Source organism: Oculina patagonica, chromosome 9 (assembly GCF_052425735.1).
Source record: "Oculina patagonica isolate OP01 chromosome 9, crgOcupat, whole genome shotgun sequence".
Lineage (NCBI taxonomy): Eukaryota > Metazoa > Cnidaria > Anthozoa > Scleractinia > Oculinidae > Oculina > Oculina patagonica.
The window spans coordinates 6985102-7011093 of record NC_135766.1 but is presented as its reverse complement, the minus strand read 5'-3'; the positions used below and the strand labels follow the sequence as shown (position 1 = coordinate 7011093).

General features: G+C 37.3%; 1 protein-coding gene across 2 annotated transcripts in view; it reads right to left on the bottom strand.

The window, feature by feature from the left end:
- Positions 1–25992, bottom strand: part of LOC144666767 (uncharacterized) — a 67887-nt gene that overhangs the window by 16608 nt on the left and 25287 nt on the right. The window contains exons 1-5 of one of the 2 annotated variants that reach the window (XM_078528157.1): positions 21695–21832; positions 17886–17985; positions 12444–12538; positions 10009–10073; positions 185–766 (exon numbers count right to left, since the gene is read on the bottom strand). In XM_078528157.1, the coding sequence (XP_078384283.1) occupies positions 185–766; positions 10009–10073; positions 12444–12538; positions 17886–17983 (840 nt within the window). In that variant the 5' untranslated portion in view covers positions 17984–17985; positions 21695–21832. Of the gene's footprint in view, positions 1–184; positions 767–10008; positions 10074–12443; positions 12539–17885; positions 17986–21694; positions 21833–25992 lie in introns of those variants that run through there. The other variant, XM_078528156.1, reaches the window with a different exon arrangement.

The following is a 25992-nucleotide window of genomic DNA, read 5'->3' as shown; positions in this document are numbered from 1 at the left end:
TATAATTCAAAAGTTATCATAATGACCACAAGTCCTTGCTATTTGTCATCTACACATAACAAAAATTCTCTGATAAGCACAGTACATCCCTGGTTTATTGTGCATTTTGCAAGGCCAAGAGCTGATTCAACGCACTATAGGAATCAGTAAAGACAAGCATATTGTACGTTAATGATTATAATACCTTTTCTACTTGCCACAGGTAGTTTGGTGGTAGAAGGGTACCTTCCTGTACCATATGCCACAGGACACCATCCCTTGTGGCACTAACAAGTCCATGTGAAGGTTTAATTTGAATCACATTATAAACAATAGTTTCTATCATAGATGAAAGTTCACTGAGAGCAGCTTGAGAGTTTTGTGAAAGCCTCTGAAAAACTCCTGTATTATTTATTTTCAAATCAAAAGCGTTATCCTTAACTGCATCTTGGAGTGTGGAGTAAACAGAGCCATTCTGGTCAAGATAGAAACTTGTATGGAGTTCCTCGATAGCTTGGTTTATAAGACTGTTAAGATGTTCCATGGCATGCAGTCTTCTCTGAGCTGTTTGTTTTAGAAGAGATATAAGAATAAAACAGGCCCAAGCTACATAACCAACATGGCGTAACTTCCTGACTCTGCTAGGCCCAGGAAAAGGATAAACCTGATCATTATTCCTGGCAATTTGGTTGAGAAATCCTTCTGGCTTTATGGTTGTTTGAGGTCTCACTTGAGGATCAGGGACTCTTTCTGTTGGTCTTACAGGAGTTGCAATACCTCTTGCTACCTGAAATAATACACAGAAAACGTGTGGAAGAATATCATTCCTAGACATTGGTGGCACACATTGAGTATGGTGAGGTCCACACAGAATTTAATTTCAGATTGAGGGCAGATATTCTTCAAAGAGCGATCTGAGCAAGTTTACTTAGTTAGGAACTTTAATTGGCCTTATACTGAGAATATAAATTATTGAAGTTGTAAAATAGCATTGTGATTTACTTGTATTAGTTGTCAGTCCTCTTAGCGGTCTTTGACTCACTTGGTAGAAAAAGACCAGAAGCTTTCTTTAGTTATGTTACAGTGTTATTGCGGGCCCAAGAGATGCCCGCAACCCTAATATTGGCAGTGACCAGCGGATTGTGTTTTACGCGTGCGCGCCACGTTAATAAAAGGCGAACAAAAAACGGAAGTTGAAAATTTTGTTCTTCCACTAAGAACGATCGGAATGCGAAAAATGTGTCAATCACGACAGTTTGTCGTTACACCGGAAGAGAAAATCTGTTCTCCAAGAACGATTGTCACATAAGATCTAGGCTTCTGTCACATGGAAGATTGCAAACATTACAATTTGCAGACTTGTTTTACGGGTGTTGCTTTTGCGAAAATTTGCTCTGATTGTATCACACATAAACCACGGCAAAGCGAATGATTCCAACAACGGTTATTTTAAAGAAACTTGTAAACACTCAAATTCGAACGTGGAAAGAAACAATGCTATCAAATTTAAAATATGGGTGGAGGTGTCAAAGAATTTTTGACAACTTGGCGACATTTCGTGACCCCCAGCCGTTTTTTATTGCACAACGATCGGCGCATCGCGCCGATCATTAGCGCTTTTTCCGACGACTTAAAGGTCAAATGAACAAAAATTTCGATTTTTTTCATTTTTTGCCCATGTGTTTATCAAGAGCTAAATAAACATATCCCGAAGTTTCATAGTAATCGGACATTGCATTGCAGAGATATAGAGTGCTCGGAAAAATTGTCGGAGTGTTGTCAGTGTTGTTGGAAAAATTGTCCTTTTCAGATACAATTTGTGTGTGTTTGAATAAAGTATTATTATTATTATTATTATTAAAAACTTGTGACGTCATAATTGGTGTTTTTGAAGACGACCGCAGACTGATTCCGCAGACCGCACCGTAGAATGTAAATAAATGCGTCTAGTGATATTTCAAGCAGTTATTTCGTTCTGTTCGGCCATTTTTCAGTTGATTGAGTGTTGGTTGTCATTCAGGGCCTGTTTATATGGAAGAGAGTTGTCCCTGGTAGGAGGGTTACCCTCCATACCGAGCCACCCCAGGCGAGAGAGCTTTTCATACGTTTCTTTATAAATAGCTGCGAACTGTTTATATGAGAAATTGCAAAGTTGGCTAGGGGGGCAGGGTGACCCTGGGTGGAGGGTCACTCGCTTTGATGGTAGGGTGACCCTGGGGAGCGAGCCAACTTTTTTCCATATAAACAGTTTGGTTATTTTTGCCTCGCCTACCAGGGACAAGTTGACACATACGGAGCATGCGCAAATGCTAGAATCGGCTAAAACAACATCAAAGTCGGCGGAAAATTTGTTTAAAATGGTTTCGTCGATGTTTCAGCGTTTCTGATTTTAAAAAAGGCAGCCTTAATAGTCTTAATAGATATTTCAAAATAACTCTCGCCAGTCTTTTGGACCGAGAGGGCCAAGTTTTGGCTCGGTCAACAGGGACAACTTTCTCATATAAACGCTCGGTAAAAGATAGCTCGGGGAAAAGGGTTACCCTCCTACCAGGGACAACTCTCCTCCATATAAACAGGCCCTCAGAGACGCGCATTTTTTAAATAAAATAGCTAAAGATCAAAAATAGCTTTAAGTTTTGTTTGCTGTCGTTTTGCATATTATGTGAGACATAGGTAGAATGCACGCTGGTATGCAACAAATCAGGAATCTCTATTGTTCTTTCTCATTAGCATTTAACGTTAATAAGCAGAATTATCTGCACGTGCGTTTTGAACCTCGGTACACTTCAAGGCCGTTCTCTGCCGAACAACAACGTGAAATGACGAAATTCTGCATATTTTGGATAAAGCCAGGCATAACTAATCGATGACATCAATGGCATCAATGAAATCAATGAGTAATCAATAGGTAATCGATAGGTCATCAGTTGATTAGTCATTGATTATTGCCGATGATCAATGAGTAATCGATGACTGATCGATAGGCCACAAAATTTTTGGTTATCGATTAGTCATCGATTGCATTGATTAGTCATTGATTGCATTGATTAGTCATTGATTTCATTCATTACTTATCGATATCGTCTCAAATCGGTGCGTAATGCAACTGCTTATGCCGACTGTTTCCCCGAAGCAGTTTTACTTTGCTGACAAACATCAACCGAGCAAAATCTATAACCACGTAGTCGATTCTTATCAGCGAACTTGTTAGTTTCATTTTCAGACGAGTTAGTTCGTGTTAAGTTGTTTTGTTAGTAAATAAAGAGTTGGGTAAAGTGAAATATCAGAAAGTGAAATATCAGAAATATTGCTCAAGAATCATCTGTTTTGTGATAAGCACTTCACGTCTCGACATGCCAGGTTTATATTTGACCTTTTATGAAGGCGTAATTTCGTCAGCAGAAACGCCAGTTACGAAGAAAAATACGTCTTACAAAGTTAAAAAATCACAAACGAAAAAAATGGTTCAAGAAAGCAAAAAAATGCGTCTTTTGAGCGCAGCATAATAGTCAATGAGTAATCGATGGTTCATTGATGAGTTATCAATAACATCAATAGATAATCAATTACATCAATGAGTAATCGATGTCATCGACGAGTAATCGATAGGCCACAATATTTTTCGGCTTAGATTAGTCATCGATTACTCATTGATCATAGCCAATAATCAATGACTAATCAACTGATTACCCATCGATTACTCATTGATTACCAATTGATGTCATTGATCATCGATTAGTTATGCCTGGATAAAGTCAGTGACGACGGCAAATTTTTGGTTTTCTCTATTTGAATATAAATAAATAAATATAAATAAGAACTTTATTTAAGTGTCTGGTCTTCTAGCTAGCCTTAAGCTTACTAATCGGGGACACTGTTTAAATTAAAATATAATATAAGTACAAAAACGATTCTGGTCTATTTACATTAAATTTAGCAGAACTAGTTCTTAAAAAGATAAATAAGCAAAATACGTCCGAAAAGTTGCGAGATTCCCAAGGAAAATGTCAATTCATTTTCCATCAGACGTTGTCGTTGACGTTGCCGTCGGTGTCGCCGTCGGTGCGGTATCTGACTCGTCCCCAGTCGTCTCTTAAGGCTGGTTCTCATATGATCGCCCCGATCGTCTCTGTCGCTTCTGTCGTTTGCAAAGTCTGAGGTGATTGGAGCAAGCAAACTTTTTGAAGCGAAAGAAGCGACAGAGACGATCGGGACGATCATATGAGAACCAGGTTTATGCGAAAATTGCAAGACGCGAAGGATGATGGCTTCTTCTCATTCTTCGCATGATTCCCTTCGTGTTGAGCAGTCGACTCAAGACCGACTCAAAAGACGACTGGGGACGAGTCAGGTGCGTTATGCGGAATCGGTCTGCGGTCGTCTTCAAAAACACCAATTATGACGTCAAAAACTCGTTCCATTCCTTCCATTTTAGTGCGCTGTCATTCAAAAATGTTTTAGCTAGCCTGGCTGAACCGAATATTCAATATAAAGAAAGTACATGGAAAATCTATTTGATGCATCTTTTGAAGGATGTTGGGGGCTCATTCATTTTTGAATGCAACTATAAAACAACAGATCTTTCGATAATTCAATTTTCTATAGGGAACCGCTGCAATGGTGGTTAGAATGGTGGTTAGATCTCTTTTCTGACGAGAAAAATTGGATATCTGTTGTTTGGAATAACAAAGATATAAGAATAAATGGAAAACCTGTTTTTTATAGGTCATACTGTGATTCCGAAATTTACACTGTTGATGATCTCCTTTTAAATTTAAACAACATCGAATCATTCGACATAATAAGAAACAAAATAAAAAAGGTCAATTTTCTTACTTGGACAGGTCTTAGACATTCAATACCTTCCGAATTGAAAACAGTTTAGTACAGGTTCACAAGAGGAAATCCCTCTTTTAAGTACAACAATGTTGTCTTTGACATTACAAATAATGGCACGCGATGCATGCAGAAGCGATGGCGTTTCACGAGGGGTCTTACATAAATTTTGAGGAAAACTTAAAGTAAATAATAGTAGCTGACACCTTGTGTGTCGAAAAGACTGTTATCCAACTGCATCTTACATTTTTTTAACATAAGAAGCAATGTTAGTGATTGTATAAATAGATAGTATAGTCCGAGGATCTGATGGAATTCAAATAAATGCAGTTGTTATGAATTCACAGACCAAGGATGCAAATAATACATTTTCTTCGTAGATTTGCTCAATTGAACAACAGTAATACTTTATTTTATATTTTTATTATTTATTTAGATTTCCCTATGTTGTCTCAAAAAAGATTGCGTTATACTGCAGTGTGATATCACGGATAAACGACATACGATACGCGCGAGCAAGCTTTTAAGGTCAAACGGTCTCTTGCTCACAACGGCCCTTTGTATTTTAAGAATTAGAAATTTCTGTCTACTCAATCTAATAGATTCCATCATATATAATAAGTCTCTTTCGTTCATACATTGTAGTTTTCCATTCTAACTGCACAGAAGTATTTTGCTTTTGTGTTTTACGCGGCGATTTCTTGTTAAGTTAAACTTGATTTCTGTTCGATCGGGCCAAACAGACAAAACGAACCGATCGTGCGATGGCATAAAAGCGATGTCACGCCATCGCTTAAAAAGAGATCAAAAGACTACTATTCTCTGATAATTAGTAAAAAAGCTCAACTACCTAATAACGTTAAATCAAAGATCTCTTCGAGATATCGACTTTTTTTGCATGAGGTTAGTATGAGTAGAAGGTTTATCCTGGGCATTGTTGTTCGAACATATCATGGAAGAATTCAAACGTCTTTCAGTTTAAGCATTTTTTATTTTCGCGGAGTAAATGCTGTATTTGTCAATCGCGACGACTGGGTGCTTTGCGACTCATATACTTTGGCTTGGTTAAAAAAGTTAAACTTTGACGTTTGCCTTTAACATGTTTAATCGAAATAGTCGTTTCCTTTCGAGTTAGAAAGATTTCTACTCGGCCTAATGCAGAAAAATATAACGCCTGATCGCAGGTTAGGTTACGCACGACAGAGTTACCTTTTGTCTCGTCACGCAATCTTAACCCCACATTGAGAAGTAAATTTTCGTTTGGATATTACCAAAAGCCGCTTCTCCTCGCGTTATTCTTTACCTTACAGCTACACATGCCATTTCTAACGACTACATTTCCAGCAAAACAGTTGCTGTTATTTTTCTTATGGCGATCGATGCATTTACTTAAACGGTCCTAGCCCTCCCTGCTTGCGTGAGCTGATACAACCTAGAAACTCTTCTTACAACTTAAGAGGACAAAATATTCTCAATCTACCTAAAGTGCAAACTACCAAGCACGGACTCAAATCTTGGCGATATTTCGCCCCCAAATTATGGAATAACCTCTCAGACACTGCCAGAACTACAATATGCTATAAAACCTTTAGAAGGGCGTTAAATGCTGTAGATATTAGTCGTCATCTTTAATTTTTAATTAAATAATTGTATATATTTTATAACTTTTAGCTCATTTTTCAGGAAATGCGTCGCACATATTTAAAGCTTTAGAATTGTATTTACTTTATTTTATTTTATTTTATTTTATTTTCATTGTGGCTTACCTGTAAACTAGCTGGTGCGTTCCCGCAGATTTTGCTAACCATATCTGCGGGACGCATCGAAACCATAGCTAAGTGTAATGACCACATTAAACATTGTATTGTAATTGTAATTGTAATTGAACAGAAGAAACGTTTAACGTTTACTGCTTCCACCGGAAGTAATTTCACAACAGGCTACAAAAACACTTATAAATATCACTTAACACATTTAATGATGTTGCAATTAGCGAAGCGCACTAATGACGTCACAGAATTTGACCCCCGGTGTGAGTCAAAATTCAAACAAACAAACAGCTCTCTGTAAGAGCAATGTATGGTTGGCGGGCACTTTGGAGGCAAATTTAGCGATTGTTTCACAAAACCATGGCCAGATTGGCTCGGATTTCGAGAGAAAGCCTTACCTGTGCAACGTAGAAAGCTCAAACCGTGGTTTGAAACAAAAGGTTTGTCAAACAGAGCGATTATTCAATTAATGTGTAAAATGTTTTACTCTCAGTTATTGAATGGATTATAAAGGCCCGATTTGCTGCCGGGATTTGCTGAAAGAAAACATTTATTTTTATGAGAAATGCAAAACGTTTACACTGTTCTTAGTGGCACATTTTCCAACACAACAGAGCTAACCTCAGATTTATGCCACCACAAAATTACACAAAGAAACGCTCGTCCGATCGGTCCCCTTGCCTGACACGAATATTTAAAGAGGTCAATTTCGTTACACAATTGTCGCGGCAAATACTATTTAATATACACTGATCGAGCTCGGCAGCTGTAGCTGCAGTCTGTAATAGTAATGGGGATAAACAACAGCTTTATTAAAATCAAACCCGCCGTCAATTCCATTAGAAAGGCGTTTGAATAGCATAATATTTTCGCCCTCTATCTATCATGTGTTGAAACAGATCGGATGACCGGCGATCAGTGCCGTCAAATTCGGGAAGAATTCTGAATTTCTTGCAACCGACGATCTTTCCGGTGCCTAAATGAAGCAATCCTTCGCAATTATATAATTCGATAGTAATTCGCTATCCGCCGCTTAAATTTCTCGGCAGCCTGAATAATTTTGCAGTGGGAATCAAGGTGTTAATGCCGGATCTTCGACTAATAAATTCAATTTTGGGCCATTTTTTGGATACCTTCAATCTGTTTTCACTTACTAAAGCAAAAATGTTTGGAATCTATCATTTTTCGAGCCTTTCGAGAATCTCGGGCTCACATTGTGCCTTTCTTGCCCCTTTTTTCTTGTCAAGAATGCGTCCCCTCCATACAAAGCCTTTGCCCAAACTAAAATTGTTGTCCGACTCACGGGAGGGGGGGGGGGGGTATCATGTGGCGAAATCTATTTTTAGTAATAGTGCGCTTCGCTAGATGACCTAGATGATGTTGCAATTCTAAATTGTGCAACTCAGCAGAAATAATCAATTGTCACGAAATGAGATCCCTTTGGTAAACTATTAGCAACGTTTTAGTGTGTGAAAGACTTGTACGAGTACAAATTTGCGTTGTTAATCGTTTTAGGTTAAATTAATATTAGCGCCTAAAGACTTGTACTAGTAAAAATTGCGTTCTTAATCGTTTTAAACTTCACTGCCTTCGAGCGCTGAACCGCTTACATTCTTAATTGGTTATGTGACGTAAGATTTGGGCTACTCACGTTTTTGATTCTTATATAATGTTTGTAAATTTGACAAGTCACGTTTTTTTACAAGAACAGAAGTGCTGAAGCACAATTGTGCAACTCAGCAGAAATAATCAATTGTCACGAAATGAGTTCCCTTTGGTTAACTATTAGCAACGTTTTAGTGTCTGAAAGACTTGTACGAGTACAAATTTGCGTTGTTAATCGTTTTAAGTTAAATTAATATTAGCGCCTAAAGACTTGTACTAGTAAAAATTGCGTTCTTAATCGTTTTAAACTTCACTGCCTTCGAGCGCTGAACCGCTTACATTCTTAATTGGGCTACTCACGTTTGTGATTCTTATATAATGTTTGTAAATTTGACAAGTCACGTTTTTTCTACAAGAACGGAAGTGCTGAAGCACAACTATAGAGTGACACTTACAAGTCACGCGCTTTGATCACCCACAGCGGAAAGTATTCCCTTGAGAGTTAACAAGAATGCGATCCCTTCCGGTTCAGATTTGAGTCCACTAAACGCTATTCTCCTACTTTTTTGCTTGTTTAAGTCGAAAAAACTAAGACAACAATTCAACTTAACAGATGAAGAATTGAAAGTTGCCTTTTACCTACCGCATAAAATAGCAAATGAACCTTATGTCAGAGCTTTTCAATACAAAGTTTTAAATTCAATTCTTTATACAAATACGAAATTATTTAAAATTGGATACAGCGAGCATGACAAATGTACTTTCTGCAACAATGAATCAGAAACATTACACCACCTATTTTTCAACTGTCCCCACTCAAATCTATTTTGGAAACAACTGGAAAAATACTACTTTGACCTAACAAAACAACTTAAAGTTCTCAGCCTTCAAAAAATCATTATAGGTATTACAGCATCATCATGCCCCTTACTAAACTATCTAATTTTAATCGGTAAAGTTTATATTTGGGATTGCAGGAGGAAGTGTGTACGGCCGTATATAAAAGGTTTTATACTGAAAATAAAAATAAAATATCAGACAGAAAAATACATTGCGACCAAAAATAACGAATTAGAAGCATTTTATAAGAAATGGACGAGAAATTTTCCAAACTTAGTTTAACTTATCCCCGTTTTCATTTGGTTTCTCATTTTCATTACTTTTTTTTGTATACATGTAACTTGATGTAAAATAGTAAAAGAGAGTACCTGTAATTATTATTGTAAGTAATATATTGTTAAGTAATTAAGAACATATTAATTGCCAAACCAGAAATTGCGCAGCTGTTTTAGGCTAGCAAAAATTTGTAACCATTTGTTATTGTATGTTTTGTACTTTGTATTGTGGATGAATAAAAAAAATAAAATAAAATAAAAAAAATTCAAAAACGTTTTCGTGAAGCCTTCGGAAATCTTCGTATTTTTTGCTGTATTTCACGCTTTAAGGCTCAAAAAGCAAAATTTTTTCTTAATTTCACTCAATAATGGATAGTTTTAGCGTTTGGTTGGTTAAAATGGCATTTTAAAAAATTTCTGTTCATTTGACCTTTAAGAAAAAAATGACTGTTTTGCAGTCTAATACAGAAAAGACAATGAGTTAATGTTCAACTTAGAAAATATTAAACTGGAAATAAAGAATTCTGGTTGGCTGATTTCAGTTATTGGCACTCTCAGCTGTCTTTGTTGTGTAATATCATGGATTGTACTGTAGTTGTGGAGTAGTTAATACTTTATATTATTTGGTATATTGCAGGCAGCTGAGGCCTGCGACAGAACAATAGGATTTTAGGAGGGTCAGTATAATAATAATTATTATTTACCAGTGGTTTTGGAGATGGCTTTCTTAGAACAGTAACTGGTGGCCACTTTACTGAAGGAGATTTAGCTGAAATTAGAGAGTTCAGTAATGAAAATTATTTTTCAGCAGAAAGCAAAATGACAGCCATAATTTATAACATTGAGCTTCCATGGTAAAATATAATTTTCTATTCTTCACAATGGATACAATCTCTGCTCTAACAACCTCTCTAGCTATTTGACTCAATTAAGGGGCAAGTAATGTATCAAGACTATGTTGATGGAGGATTGCATGTTCCAAATCAATGGGGAGATAATGGTTAAATCATTAAATCTTGCTTGGATCTCTAGATGTCTAGCAACCAATGTGTTGTCAAGGAGGAATGGAAAGCAATCCCCAATCATTTTTTTAAGGTATCAGAATAGGTCAATTGACCACCTCGCATCAACTCGTTTTTGAGGCATTATAATAATTACCTCTTATACGCCATAACCACCTCTTCTACGCCAAAGTGTTGAGGAACTACTCTTTGGCAAATTCCTTAATTTTGGTCAACTGCAACGATTTCCTCTTCAACAGAAATTAAATAACTGCATGTTGTTTGCAAAAAACTATATTGTTTAACTCTACCATCAGAATTTTTTGTTTTTAAAAAGCAGGTCCATTTGGCTGGCCTAAGAGACGCGTTTCCAAAATTTTGACGGGGTCTATAGGCTTTCCTCAAGAACATGCATGCTATATTTCAAAATTTCTGGGGGGTATGCCCCTACATCTAGCAACTCGTGTCTCCGGCACTTGGATCCTTTTGCCTGGTACTTATTTTCCAATCAGAAACCTTTCCTTGGGCCAAATTAAGTCCCTCCTCATTTTGCCTTTAATGCACATGAGACAAATATCTCCTGTGCTGGCCTTTTATCTTTCTCTAATTAATAAAAAATCATGCTGTTTATTTTCACCTAATTTTTGCCGTTGATTGATGGCCCATTTATCTCTCACCGGCTTTGTCCATATTAAATCTAGGGTCACGTTGGGACAGACATCATGATAGTAATCTCATTCCCAGATCTTGCCGGTGGGCAAAGCTGAAGGCGAGATCTGGTCAAGTAAGAATATTCAATTTTTTTGATTGGCTGTAAGAAAACATGCATGGCTGTCACAGCGCTTAAATTTAATGTGCATTGCGAGGCTTGTCAGGGCCTCTCGCTATAGGGAATTTAATGTCTGCTTTTTATGCAAATGAAATATCATGATGCACGAAATCATAATATATACATTCTTGGGACGTTTCGTTGTTCACAGTCGGCCTTGAAATCAAGAAGATTTCTTCTCAGTTTTCATTGACAACAGAAAATCCGCCATAGGAATATTTACGTGACCCGATCAAATTTGCATAAAACCTGGACACGTCTATTCATTGTATGTACACTGTAACCGCGCAACGAACACTTTTTTTAAATCAAATAAATATTTTTACCCGAACTAAAGCTTTCATAATTGCCTTCTGCTATATTCTTTAGTAAAATACTCTGCTAGATATCATTCCAGAAAAGACGAGATGGTTAAGCATTGGTTATTCATCTTGTTGGTACCTTATTACATGAAATTTTCGCGACACGTTAATTTCGCGATTTTGAGGTGCGCATATTTCGCGACACTTAAATTTCGCGATTTTACAAAAATTTTGTATTTTGAATCACTTTATTTTCGCGTTTTTGAGTAAGACACAATTTACATTCCCTTGGCAATAATAATAATAATAATAATAATAATAATAACGAGGGTAGTTTACACGATATTATTTAACATGCCCCTAATTAAATAAAACGACTTCTTCAAAGGAACAATAACGTCTAAATTAACAAAAACGCAAAGGGAAGGACTAAAACTCGACAGCAGCAGCAGCAGCAGCAGCAACAGAGCAGTTCAATTCTGACAATGTCTACAAGTAGGTCATATTTGTACGTGCATGGGTTATTGTTCTAGAGTCAGTTGTGACGAATCATCCATGCACATTGAAAATTCTTTCTTTCAGTGGTACTAAACCTGTTCTTCCTTGACTATTGACAAGATGCGAGTCATCTAATTTTTGCGTCATGTTATGATCGCGACACTTATTGTTCGCGTCACTTTAATTTCGCGATTTTTTTGGAATCGCGAAATTCGCGAAATTAACGTGTCGGGAAAATTTCATGTAATAAGGTAATTCATTTGTCTCGGGCATGCGCTATTGACTCGCCTGACACATTCCTGACAGGCAATCGCGTGGTACAAATTTGATCTGACCAGATCTCGTGTTCAGCTTCACCCACCCGTCAGATCTGGGAATGAGATTAACATCATAGTTGGCTTTTTGTTCTTTTTACTTGTAAATGGGATAAATTAAGATATTCATAGTTTACAAACTTTTATTGATAACTAGAAGATATCATTAGCAAAATTCTTCTCAGCACATCATACCTCTTTGAGTTTGACTGTTAATTGGAAGGGTAGTAAATGGCGTCATTTCTCGATGTCCAATTTGTTCAACCTCCAATGATCTTACTGATGACAATCTGGTTCAAATAAGTACATACACTGTGAGTGTCACAATGGATTTACAGTTCTACGATTTAATCCACACACAGAGGGGATTCTGATATGATCAAATCTATATTTTCAAGGGCTCTTTCTATGTGCCCTTGGAATCTAAAATTTAATTCCAGAGCTTTTCAAGGACTTCAAGGAGAAGCACTTTAGTTGCAGAAAAAACATTGTTTTTTTCGACGTTTTTGCTTGTTTACAAGCTAAAGTAGGAGAAAAGGGGTTATGTAGACAAAATTTGGAACCACATATTTGTAAACTCTCAAGGGACTTTTTTAATTTCTCAAGGGACTGTTTTAATTTCTCAAGGGATTACTTTCCGCTGTGGGTGATCACTTGCGATCTCGTGGAAAAAACGTGACTTGTCACATTTACAAACGTTATATAACAATTTTAAAAGTGACATGTCAGCTTTCTTATCCCAACGCACGTGTGTCTGAAAGGCGATCTATAAAAAGCGTCGCACAAACAATGGATTGCGTAACTAAAACACGAATAAATAATCACTAGCACTTACAACGTCAAAAATAAACCATACCAAAAAACTCGCTCTTTTTAAAGATATTATTGAAGTTAAAACAAATGCAAGAGATGGGGGCTTCTTTTAGCTTAGGAGCGGTTAAAAATTAGGCCAAATTTGGTCGCTACATGCAAGCGCCCTTCTATTTCGTCATCAGCCTAGGTCGTTAGGGACGTGACCTCGCGCTGACAGCAATGTTGCATGAATCGGCTTTACAACATGCGATCGTATCTACGCAGTTCGAGTGGAATTTCAGTCAAAGACAGCAAAATTCTTTCGTATTTCATCTTCAAATATAATTCGAAAGCATTCACTGTATATATGGCTTTTGTTTAATCCTGGGTCTTGATATCCGACCCTCGCAGAGGCTAGACAAAACGCAGCTTGAGTGTAACGATTTGTTTACGCCGCAATTATATGCGCAATGTTTTCTCCGACAGTAGTCGGAAATATCCGTATTTTTTTCGTGCTTTTTCGTGGAGCAATCGTAACGATACGGCCTTGAACACATTGAACAGCGGTCTACCTATAACAATTCAAATATGGCGTCGCAAAAACAAAGCGTCGAACGCATATTTTGCTGTTTCATTTGCTAATTTCGCTGCCGTAATCGACTGCCTCGAAAGGTCCTTGCAATTTTAAAGTATAGAATTGTCAGATCTCGGTAAAATTTGCACTGTTTTGTTTGTGTAATGTTAAGGAATATGTGTATAAATAACCGGCGCGGACGAGCCATTTTTGACAAAATTATATGGCTGCATTTCCTCCGCGAAGATAGGAAATTGTTAAACTAAACTACAAAGAAACTGTAATGATAAGTTCGAAGAACAATGCACAGGATAAACCTTCGACTCATACTTCATGCAAAAACGTCGGGATCTCGAAGAGCCTTTGATTGTATACTAAGGCACCCGGAGGTTGCAACAAATTTGTCAAATTCAGGACTACTTAGGGCCGAATCGCACTAGCGGACAAGTTTTAAATGTCATAACATTTTTTACAAAAACAAAATTGTCGCGACAAGTCAGAGACATTCTGAAGAAAACAAAAGGTGTAATTATTAGTACAATAGCTTTGCACGTGCTTCTGCCATCCCTCTACATTTCTCAGCACGGCCGTCTTGGGCAAACATCAAATATGCAGTACAACGGGGTAAAAAAATCTAAAACAATTCGATTTTAAAGTACGCGTGTTCTCATGCAGTAGAATAATAAGTCGTCTCAAGATAACTTTTTCTTTTCTCATTCTTACATTTGGCCGAAACACTTCACTTATAAACATGCTTTGCCTCTCGCGAAAAGACTTTGCGGCTGGATTATGATAGTAGTGAGAGCCACATCACGGTGCATACTATCGATATCCCAACAACTTTTGAGTGCGTGTTGTTTTTCGGTGCAATTTGGGCCAAACACAATAGCCAATTAACAACATATTGTTATCTGGCATTACGAGGGGCATGGGAATGCGACTTGTCATGAATTGTCCTCCCTTGAAGCACGACTTCGGCCCCTTTGATGATTTGTCCGTTTTGACAAAATTTGCCCTTGTCCAACAAGTCGTTCGCACTTGTTTTTGCAATTGTTTGACAACATCTATCGCGCGTGCAACGCGGACCAATCATAAGACAACTGCTTCTTTGTTTTCCTGAAATGTTGGACAAGTTCAAGGTCTCAAAAAACGAACTCGCACTTGTTTTCTGAAACAAGTGACACGTTAATGATGAAATCTACCAATTGTTACAAAATTTGTCCGCTAGTGCGATTCGGCCCTTAAGGCCTGGCTAAACTAGGAAACATTGTTTCCATAGTGGCTAAACTGGGCAACATGTGTTTCGGGAGCAAAATTTGTATCCGGGAAGCAAAAATGTTTTTGACTTGAGGCAGAAACATTTTTTGTTTCTGTGAAGCAAAATTTGTTTCCGCAACAAATGTTTCCCGCGTGGCTAAACTGGGAAACATTTGCATCCGCAGCAATGTTTCCGCAACAATGATTCCTAGTTTAGCCAGGCCTTTAGACTAACAAATAATAAATTGACATTATTATAAAAGCATCCAATGCACACGTTCTTTTGGATTGCCTGTCACATTTCTGCTTAGACTAACAGATTTATAAATTGTCGTTATTATGAAAGCCTCCAATGCCGACGTTCTTTTGGATTGCCTGTCTTCATAATAACGTCAATTTATAAATTTGATAGTCTAGTAAGCACAAATTTTGGCTCGGTGACTAGCCAAAAGAATGCCTGCATAGGAAGCTACAATCATTGACAAAAGTGTTGACACATAATCAATTTAGGCCCTATTTTATTGTTATTTGGACTAATTTCATCCTTTTGCCCCACTTTTCCAACCCCCTTCCCCATATCAATGTTGTAGTTTGTTTCTAGTAGCCCTTTGCTACAATTTTACTTATTTTTACAACATTGGATGAGGGGAGGTAACAAAACAAGTGGTAAATTTGCCATAACTACAGTAGAGCGAAGTCAATGTGTCTATTTGCTTGAAAATAAAGGATATCCATTACCTATCTTAGCTCTAACAGAATTGTTTTTAGAAAGCACGCTAAATGTTTAGCGTAAGAGTATTTTTGATTATTTGAAGTTGAAAATGACATCTTTAGTTGAGAAAATAAACGGGTGCAGATCCTGTCCATAATACGTAGCGTGTGACTCTCTCTGGTCGTATTATTCATTTTCTTGTTTAAGAATGTTAAGCGGGGCTTCTGCAATGATACTCCGGCAAAGTTTTGGAAAAAGCAGCAATACACGTTCTCCAGAGCACGAAACCAAATTCCTGGGCAGTTGAGATTAATGTTTAACAAGATCTCCGATATCATAAGGCTAGAAAATACTCCTATCTGTCGCTAAAATTACCCAAGAAAAACAGAAATAGATGATTTTTTGTAAAAAATATCTCGCTACAATGTTTTTTGGCCACAAAATTGGCGAACATGTGAACATTGGATGAGGGGAGGGGGGTGTTTTAGCAGACAGTCATGAAATTTAAAAACTAGTCAATGTGTCAACTACTTTTGTCAAAGGTTGTAGCCTCATGAAAGCACAGAGACAATGATGAAACAGGACAGCCGCATATGCCAGCGTTGTGTAACCATCGATCAAAGCAGCTTTGAAAAGTAAAAACGTATCGCATTGCACAATCATGGCATAAACTGAAATATGTCTCATCTGGCTCAATAGCGGATTCAAGATGACAAAACTCAAGGTTTGTTTTTGTGCAAGTTACCTCTGTTCAAATGAATTAATTGGATATGTAGATTTCTCAGATTTTCACAGAAATTGGCCAGAATGTTCATGAGATATTAACGCACTGAAGTGTGTGAGGCTTTAACAAAATTTGAAATACTTTTCTTGTGGCCTCCCGGCACGTATTAACAACGGAAAAATTGTCTATTGTCCAACTTCAAAGTGGATTTTCTCAGGAACCAATAAAAATATTGAAAAAGCCTCATACAATTTGTTAGCACATTACCTCCTGAGTGATATAGTCCAGTTTGTTTGGATGCCAATGGTAACACAAAGGCTGTTAATTCAGTTAAACAAACCCTGTCAGTTTTGCATTTAAAGGCTAAAGGCTAAACGTTTTTAAAATATTTTTGGATTTTATGTTTTGTAAGCTTTTTGGTGATATATAGTTTTCTGTGGTTTCCATTTAAGTAGCATGCTTAAAATATTTTCGCAGAAGGCACCCTATTTTGTTGACAGTAACCTTAAATCATTTCCTTGAACGTTTTGAGCTAGCCATTAGAACCTAACATTTCAAAGGCATTTATTTAGCTTCATTGCATTATGTACTGTACCAGCGTTGTTTCACAATCAAGGTCTTACCGGGGTCGTAACCAGGTATATTTTTCATTGCTGATTCCAAATTGTAGCTCTAAATTTTAATTCCTGATCCCCAAAATGTGCCAACATTCGATCCCTGATTCCATTTCGATCCCATCTGATTGGCCAATCCAGTCCCATGACATGTCATGACATGTGACCCGGGATCCCGGGTCCATGATCCCGATCCCGAGGCTGTGATCCCTGATCCCATACCTAATTATGACCCTGTCTTACACTTGACCCACCGCGCGCAAACGCCCAAGCTATTGACAGCCTGGCAAAATACAAAAGGTAATTGAGCTTGATTTATCTTGCTTTCAATAGGTAACAGTTTGGGATCGGAAGGAGGAAGGATTACCGGTAAATAAGAGAGCAAATCCGGGCCCTGTGCCCCATGGTAATCATTTGAAATTTATTTTTAGCTTGTGCGCATGCTGCAAAAATTATTTTTTTCTGTTGTCTATGACCATGCAGTCTACTTTCGCATAACGGGTTTAGCTTGAACAGCGACATCAAAGGAAACGTTTTCATTCAACTGTTAGTCGCAGTTTCGTTAAAAGGCGTTTGATGTAGCGAAGTATGCAATGAGCATATTATGCGGAAAAGGAGTACTGGCAGAGCTGAAAATCATGAAGCAGCAATGGAGAAAAATCGCACCTCAATCTGAAGGTAAGATAAATTCCATTCAACTCCTCTTGGTTAAACTTTTGAATCCCAACTGAGTTTGGTACACTTCCAATACTTTTTCTGTTGAGGTAATTTGTTTTGATTGTAATGATAAGATTTGTTCGCTTATTTTCTATTTTTTTGTCTAGGCTTGTTGCCCGAATTCCAAGTATTTTTGCCTAAAAAAATTCAGCCCTGGGGTGGCTGCAGTCCCCTCCTCCCATTATTTATTTTCACTCTATTTTTAGAATTAAGAAGTATAGTACATTTAACTTTTATCTAGGGTTACCTGTGAGGTTGGGTGCTTTCTGTGGGGCATGGTCCAATCGCCTGTTGTAACAATAGCTGCTGAAGTTGCATATTTTGGGACATCATAATGGTCATCATCTCTGTATCAACATTGAAAGATACAAAATTTGTTACATGTCAAACTCCTTGTAAACATCTATTTGGGAAATAGACCACACTTTCTAGGGCTTTACTGGCGTAATAAGACACCTTGGGATGTTGGGAGAACACGAGAAAAGCTTGTAAATCCCGAGCTTACAGGCAAGTGATTTACAAGCTTTTCAAGTGTTTTCCCAACATCACAAGTGGTTTTATTATGTCTGTTAAGCCCTAGAAAGTGTGGTTTATTGCTTTTATGAAATTACTATAGAAAACGTCCGCAAAAGAGTTAGGAATCTGTTTTAGTTTTCGTGATCAACTGTCTTATTCTTAACAAGTTCATCGGATAACGCACTAAAGCAATCATTACCACTGAAAGGATAAAAAACAGGTTCAGCTCTGCTCCACACAAAATTCACGGATCAACGCGACAAAAATGTTTAAAAGTTCTCTTCAAGCCATAAAGTCCTAAGAAAAGAAAGGTAAACTGTCACGGTATAAGATGTATTCACCAATTTTAAAGTTCTAGACTGCACAAAAACTTTGCAAGTTTACAAATTTCACAAGTAGACGAATATGGATTTTTTTATCCCATATTCTTTCGTTTTCGCCAAAAAACTTGGGAGACTTGGGAGAAAGCACTGAAAGCACATAAAACTAAAATAATTTATAATTCAAGCGCGTACAAATTACGAGGACTCAGCGTAAGTTTCTACCATCAAAATATATAATTCGAGTAGACAATTTATTTATGCATTAAGGGTAAACATGCTGACAGATAGAATCATATGGTCCTTGAAAACCCGATTCAGCACATGTCATTCACAAAACAACCTTGTTCCCAGGGTCTTTCTCTTGAGGGAACAAGGATGATTATTTACAAAACAAATTTCCTAAATCATGAAAAAGAGGATCAAAGGTTACACTTTTATTAGTCTTGTTGTTCAAAAGAATAAAATTCGCCCTACAAAGCCTCAGAGCACAAGCAGCTATTAATGATCCATTCACGCAAGAAGACAAAGGTAAATGAAGTGTCATTGTGACATTACTGATAGTAGCTACTTGCCATTTGACATGTTTTGGTAACAATTTCAGCACTTTATTTTGGTGGTCAAAAAAAGAATAGACCCTTCCACGGTTTCTGCTGCCATCTTGGTTGGGGGGGCAAACAAGGCAAAAATTTCAGAAAATGTATGGGAAAAGCGAGGAGTTCGATGCCCAATAACATAAAGAAAATTAAGATTCTGCAATTCCTATGAATTACAAGGTAAAGATACCTAGCAAACGATTTTATTGATGAAATTTGGGAGGCGAGAAATCACATTTTTAGTTTTTTATACACACTGTACATTCAAATGCTTACATTTTTCTGCGCAAATGGCGGCTCGGATTTTAGACAAATGTATGTAAAAATGAAAAAAATATATTTATTTATGTTTTGAGCCAGTTCAATCCCAGATCTGCGTCGCAGGATACTCCAGCTAAACTTTTCGCACCTTCACATTCAATGTAGCTTCCACTCCCAGCAAAATATATTTATACTGTAGGTCAGTTAATTTTCTCAAACATCAAATCGCTTCAACAATTCATTTCACTATATGAACATAATATTGTACCGTAATAAACATTTAATGCTGCGTTTTCACTAAGAGCATTTACTGATGGTGAAGTACAGTTCTTGAGGTCAAGCTAACCCATGTTTATCTGTACTCACTCGCTCACTCACTCATGTTGGCTCACCAATAAATCAAACTTGCAGAAAATGATGTCATACACACTGTAAGTTAGAAGTAAAGGTCAGTAAAGAAGTGGCTCTTTTGATCATTGCTTCCTATATTTTTTCCATTTCTTGAGCAGCAAACAAAAGTATCAAAAGATTTCATCTTTTGCATATCACTTAAATCTGGATGTAACTTGCCGACAAACATTCTCTGTTTTCTGCTGGCCATCATCAAAACTAGTACAAACAAAGTCATGGTCATTAACGTGGTTAAAAACATTCATGATCACGCTATTTGGAAACGAAGGAAGAAAATATAATTTAACTGCAAGCAGTTATGTCTGTTATCATCAAGCAATGACTGATCAAAACTACAAACAAATGCATGATCAGAATCGTGACAAATGTGCAATCTGGATACTGTAGGAAGTGAGATAAATGCCTGCCATGCACAAACAGATATTGTACTGTACATGTCATCGAAAAAAGTTTACAGTTTCTGATTGATGGAATGACAGACGAAAATTCCCCACTTATTACTATAACCTTGGAAATGGCTTTAAAAGCCATTTTTGGGTGGTATAGGTGGCATTGTCTGTGCCATCTATAACCATTACCTGAAAAAGTGCATGGTGACAAAATAACTCCAAATAAATATTCAAAAGAATTCTGGCGTTTCAAAATCTGGATGGGAGCAGCTCGAACCAAAGATATCCCATATTCTATTTTGTATGAACAATGAGTCAAAGGTTTATCCTGTGCATAATAATGTTCTTTAAACTTCTTATGACACCTGCTTTGAAGTTTAGTTTTAATTAACATTTTTCCTATCTTTTCGGAGGAAATTTTTTATTTGTCAGTCGCGATGACCGGGCGCTTTGCGACTCAGTTGTTTACACTGTGGATTGGTTAAAAATAGTAAACTTGTCGATTGCGTTTTTTCTCAATAGTTGTTTCCTTTCGAGTAAGAATGATTTTTGCTTGGTTAAATTCCAGTTATAAGCCCTGGGCTTATACAACTTCGTAAGGGGTTTTGAGTGGGCTTATAAGTGGAGAGGCTTATATCCGGGAGGGCTTATAAACGGAATAAAAAAAAAAAACGTTACGAAACGAGCCATGGGAGTGTTAGTCGAAACTATATGTTTTTAAGTTAAAAACGCACAATAAAGCAACATTTAGCCCTGTTCAGTGCTGCCATCCGACAGAGGGGGGCTTATATCCGGGGGGCTTATAATCGGATGTGTTTTTATGTTTCCAGGTAGATGGGCCTATAACCTGGGGGGCTTATAACCGGTATATTTTCACGCCTATATGCCAAGGACATACATAATCAAGGTCATCTAGGAGTGCTATGAACTGCAAGCAAAATACAAGCCAAATTCTGGATCATCCATCAAATTGCTAAAACTGGTGAAATCCATCAGAAAAAACTGTGTGATATGCAAGAAATTGGACAAGAAATTAAACAAACAAATAAAGGGAAAACTCCTGATTGAAAGATTGAAACCAGCCGCGGCATGGACCTACATGTACACAGCACAGATCTATTTAAACCGTTTAAGACAATAGATGAAGTTAAAAAACGAACAACTGCAAAGGCATATGGAATCATTTTTAACTGCCTCGGTACAAGAGCTGTCCAAATAGATATTTCACCAGACTATAGTACCGAAAAATTCTTAATGGTACTTTGAAGATTTGTAACTATAAGAGGCTATCCATCCAAGATCTACTTAGGCAATGGTCCTCAATTGGTAACCGCAAGTGAGGAATTAAAGAAGATCTAAAAATATAGACCAAAAAAGTCTACAGGATTATGGATGCATAGAAGGATTTCAATAGGTTTTCTCTTCAGTAGACGCACCTTGGCAAAACGGTGTCTCGGAAGCGCTGATAAAATTAACGAAAAGAACCATAGCGGCAGCCATCTGTGAAAGCATTCTGACATTTCTGAATTACAATCTGTGTGTTATCAGAGGCCACAAACTTACTTAATGAGAAACCGATTGGACGACATCCAACTTCCCCAGATGAGTCTTTGAGCCCCTAAGATCTTCTTCTAGGACGATCCACATCTAGAATACCTAATGGACCATTTACACACTCAACCGATCCACGGCGTCGGCTTGAATTCGTTCAAATGGTTACAGACAACTTATGGAAGAAATGGACAAGAAATCACTTTCCAAGCCTGTTACAGTGCGGCTACTGTAACTGGGGTCACCCAGACAAAGTTAACCAATCACAAAGCAGAACGGAAACAATAAATTTCAGCATTTTTACTTCCGCCAATGAAATGTCGAGTACAGAACAATGAAATTTCAACTTGTTCGTTCACCACGAAAACAGATCAATACTAAATCTTGGCTATATGGCACTGGTTTTTCAACTAGCTTCAATTGGATCCCTTTTGAACTAAAAAAAATAAGAATAATAACATACCAAACATTGCCAAACGGTCTAACCTCTACAGTTAAGCTGTTTGCCGATGACACCCTTTTATACGGTGTGGGGGTTGAAGACTCAGATTGCGACAATCTCCAAGACGACCTCAATAAATTAGAAATCTGGCAAAACGAGTGGCAAATGGAATTTAACCCTTCTAAATGCAACATCATCTGCATTTCAAATAAACAAAGTCCTCCTCAACGGACATATACTTTCTGTGGGTCCAAACTCTGCATCGTACCTAGGAATTACTGTTAACAGTTAATTAAAGTGGTCTGAACATAACTCATCTATCTCAAGCAAGGCAAGTCGGTCCTTGGGGCTGATCAAGAGAAATCTCTGGAACTGCCTCAGGAAAGTACGAGAAACGGCCTATACCAGCATCATCCGACCCAAACTGGAGTACGCAAGTGCCTCGTGGGACCCACACCACAAAAAAGATATTTCAACCCTGGAGAGAGTTCAAAGAAAAGCTGCCCGTTTTTGCCTTCGAAACTTCAACAAAACAGCTAGCGTGACAGACATGTTATCTGATTTGAAATGGGACACGCTAGAAACAAGACGAAAGAAAAACAGACTGACTCTAATGTACAAACTTAGTCATAACCTAGTAGACATAACTACAGAAAATCACTTTATACCAAACAGTGAAAAAAGAACACGCAATAGCCATGCTTTTAAGGTCGCGGGGGACACCTTAACTCATCATTATGCATTTATTGAGTTATTTTTTCAAAATAGCTCTTTAGTCGGCGCTATGTTCCGTGACTCAGTGGGTCAGTGCGTCAGTGGGTCAGTGAAGTATGTTTGTTTGTCACACCAATCAGATTTCAGGTACTATCAGAACCAATCAAATTGCAGTTTATAAAGGCGAAGTAATCTGACGAAATTATGTGTCGCAGCGTGTCGCAGTTCGTTTTCGTTGAAAGATTAATTGGTGAGTTGTGGATTATCATGGATTTGAAACGTATTCGTAGTTTGCGAATCAAATTGTGAGCTTCGATACAAAGTTCCCAACTTCTGCCCGAATTTATTAAATCCTTCTGTAGTTATGTTATCAAAAAGGGCTTTGCTACGCTAAACTGTTGGAAACAAATGTCATAAAAATAAAAAACTTTTATGTTCAGCGAGTTGTAAACATGTTGTCTCGAACAAATTAGTCTTCCCTGTCGCGTCGCGTCGGCTTCGATTAAAATCAATTTTACATATGGGTAAACCATCCAGTTTCATCCGGTTTACAAACGCAGAAGACTTGAAATTGAAGATAGTGAAGATTATGCCTCACAGAGTCGTTAAATATGTGTTTTCATACAAAAAAGTTAAAATTTGACCAAATTTCTACATGCATGATATTTATTTATCGGCAAATCACTTGCGTGATCGCTGATGCGAAACGTTGTCTTGCACTTCAAGCTACTTTCCTTGACAAGTTCTAAAATCTTCGAGTTCAGAAATCGCCATGACTTTCGAGCAACATGTCTTGTTTCTCCTCAACTACCAAACTTGGAAAGTTCAGTCGGGCCGAAGTCGGGAAATTTGTATCGATGTTTGCAATTTGATTCGAAACTCGCACCGTAATTGGCAACTTCATAACAAAGTTTCCAATTTCCCAACAAACTTTGCAAAGCGGGCGGCCAAAGTAAAATGAAATCAACTGTAAAACATTTCGTTCAAACATTTAACATTTCGTTCAAACATTGAACCGGTACAAGTAACATTTACTTTACTGTTAAAAGCAACTACGATCGATAGCAAAAACAGAATAAGAGCGTGCCATTTCGTGACAACTTGATAACTCAATTAGTTCTTGTTTGTTGAATAGAATTTACGTTGTGAATGAACGAAAATCTTTGTTGAACAGTTTTGACAGGAAACAAATACTCCAGGTGTACTGCGCTTTAAAGAACTTTTCCGAAGAGAGTGGTTTTTTTATTTGATTCGTTTATTACTTCGTTTATTATAGTACTTTTCGTTCAATGTATATATGGAGACGTGGCTTTTTCGAGAAAAACAAGGGTATCGTGTTACGTTCGTTTTAAAAAAACAAAGGTATCATGTTACAAAAGTGAGAAAAACAACGGTATCATGTTACAGTGTTTGGCAAAAAGCCAAAAGTATTCCGTAACAAACAAAAGTAACCCATTACGGTTGCTACAAAGCTAGCAACAAAATAACCGCTTTAAACAGAATAAGAACGTGCCATTTTGTGACATTTTGACAATTGAATTAGTTTTGTTTTTTAATTAAATGATGAAAATTTCTGTATTAAATAAAACAGTTCTGATGTATCAAAATGCATGTAAAAATTATTTTGTTTGCAAGCAAACTTTGTGCAAAAAAGTGACTCCGTGGGGCGCCATACACAAATAGCTCAACCCATGGCATAAACCATCCCAACAGGACAATCACCCGGTTTCACCCCAAGCCACCCCATAAATTGAAAAAATAACTCCTGCACGCTTAGCGTGCCTATGTTTTAAAGCGTATGCACGAAGTGCAACAACTGACATCGACAACTTTACGAGATATTCATGACTGGATAAAAATATGGGTGCGTGTTTCTTTGATGTTTTAACAAAGTTTAAACAAAACTTAGCGTTATACGTTTATATAGATTGTAGGAAGCCTATGAGCTAATTTTTATTCAATTTGTTTTTGTTTCTGCAACTCAGAGTAATCATGATAATATTCGGCATAAACAATCGTGTCCTTCATAAAAACGCATTATTTTCACCATAAAAGCGTGGAATATAATTACCATAATTACATCTCTCCTTTGGAAACTGATCGTGTTTTGGTCGGGACACCTTCGGAAATCTCAAAGTTTGGACTTTTCCGACAATTTTGTGGCAGAGAATACAGCGCGGATACAGACCTTCGTGACTTGCCACTGCAGATAGGTAAACTATGGATATTGTAGTGTGTCATAACAGACATGGTTCGTACAACTTCAGACAAACAAAATTCAAGGACTTTTCAAGGACTTTTCAAGGACAAAAAATTGTTTTCAAGGGCTGAGTTTTATTCACAAAATCAAAAGTCTCCGCTTTCTCCGTCCTCTTTTTCATTTCTTAAACACTCAAATAAGTCATCTACAACTTTTAAATAGTTCAGGCTTGGTTAACGAGACCATCGTGATGGCATTTAACATTTTTAAAACGACAACAGTGTTCCTTTTATGTTTCTCGCCTTTCATGTGAGACTTCAAAGCGCTTTCTCCCATGCGTTCAATGTCGATCACTTTGTTGCAAACACAACACAAAGCCTTGTGCTTGTCGCCTTTAAATTCTTTAGCCCAGCTGAACTTTTCATCAATTAACCATTTACGATTGAATACACAATTGCCCATAGCTAATTTGAATCGCAAACGAAGGAATTCAAAACACCGCTACATGTTTACTCACTATCGGCCATGTTGCCCCTTCCAACAAAACCGCATCGTGGACAACCCCACATCAGAGGCCTGGTGCAAGCCCTGGTGCATGAAATTGAGGCAAAAATCTAAATCATGCTTCATGTAGGGGTTCGCGTTTTATACCGACATTTTCGCAAGTTATTTCGCATTTTAGAAGTCGTTCGTGAACAAATTTTTCTTACCAAAATCATTTGATTTATCAGAAAAGTAATAGGGCGTGCAAGAAGTCCTAAATTTCAAGGACTTTTCAAGACCTAATGAAGAAATCAAGTACTTTTCAAGGACTTAACCAAATTCAAGGACTTTTCAAGACGACTGCTAAAATTCAAGACCTTTTCAAGATTGTACGAACCATGAACAGAGGCGGAATTTTAAAGAGCGCTTTTAGAAAGAGTTAGAAGGCATTAAATTCAAATTTGCCCATTT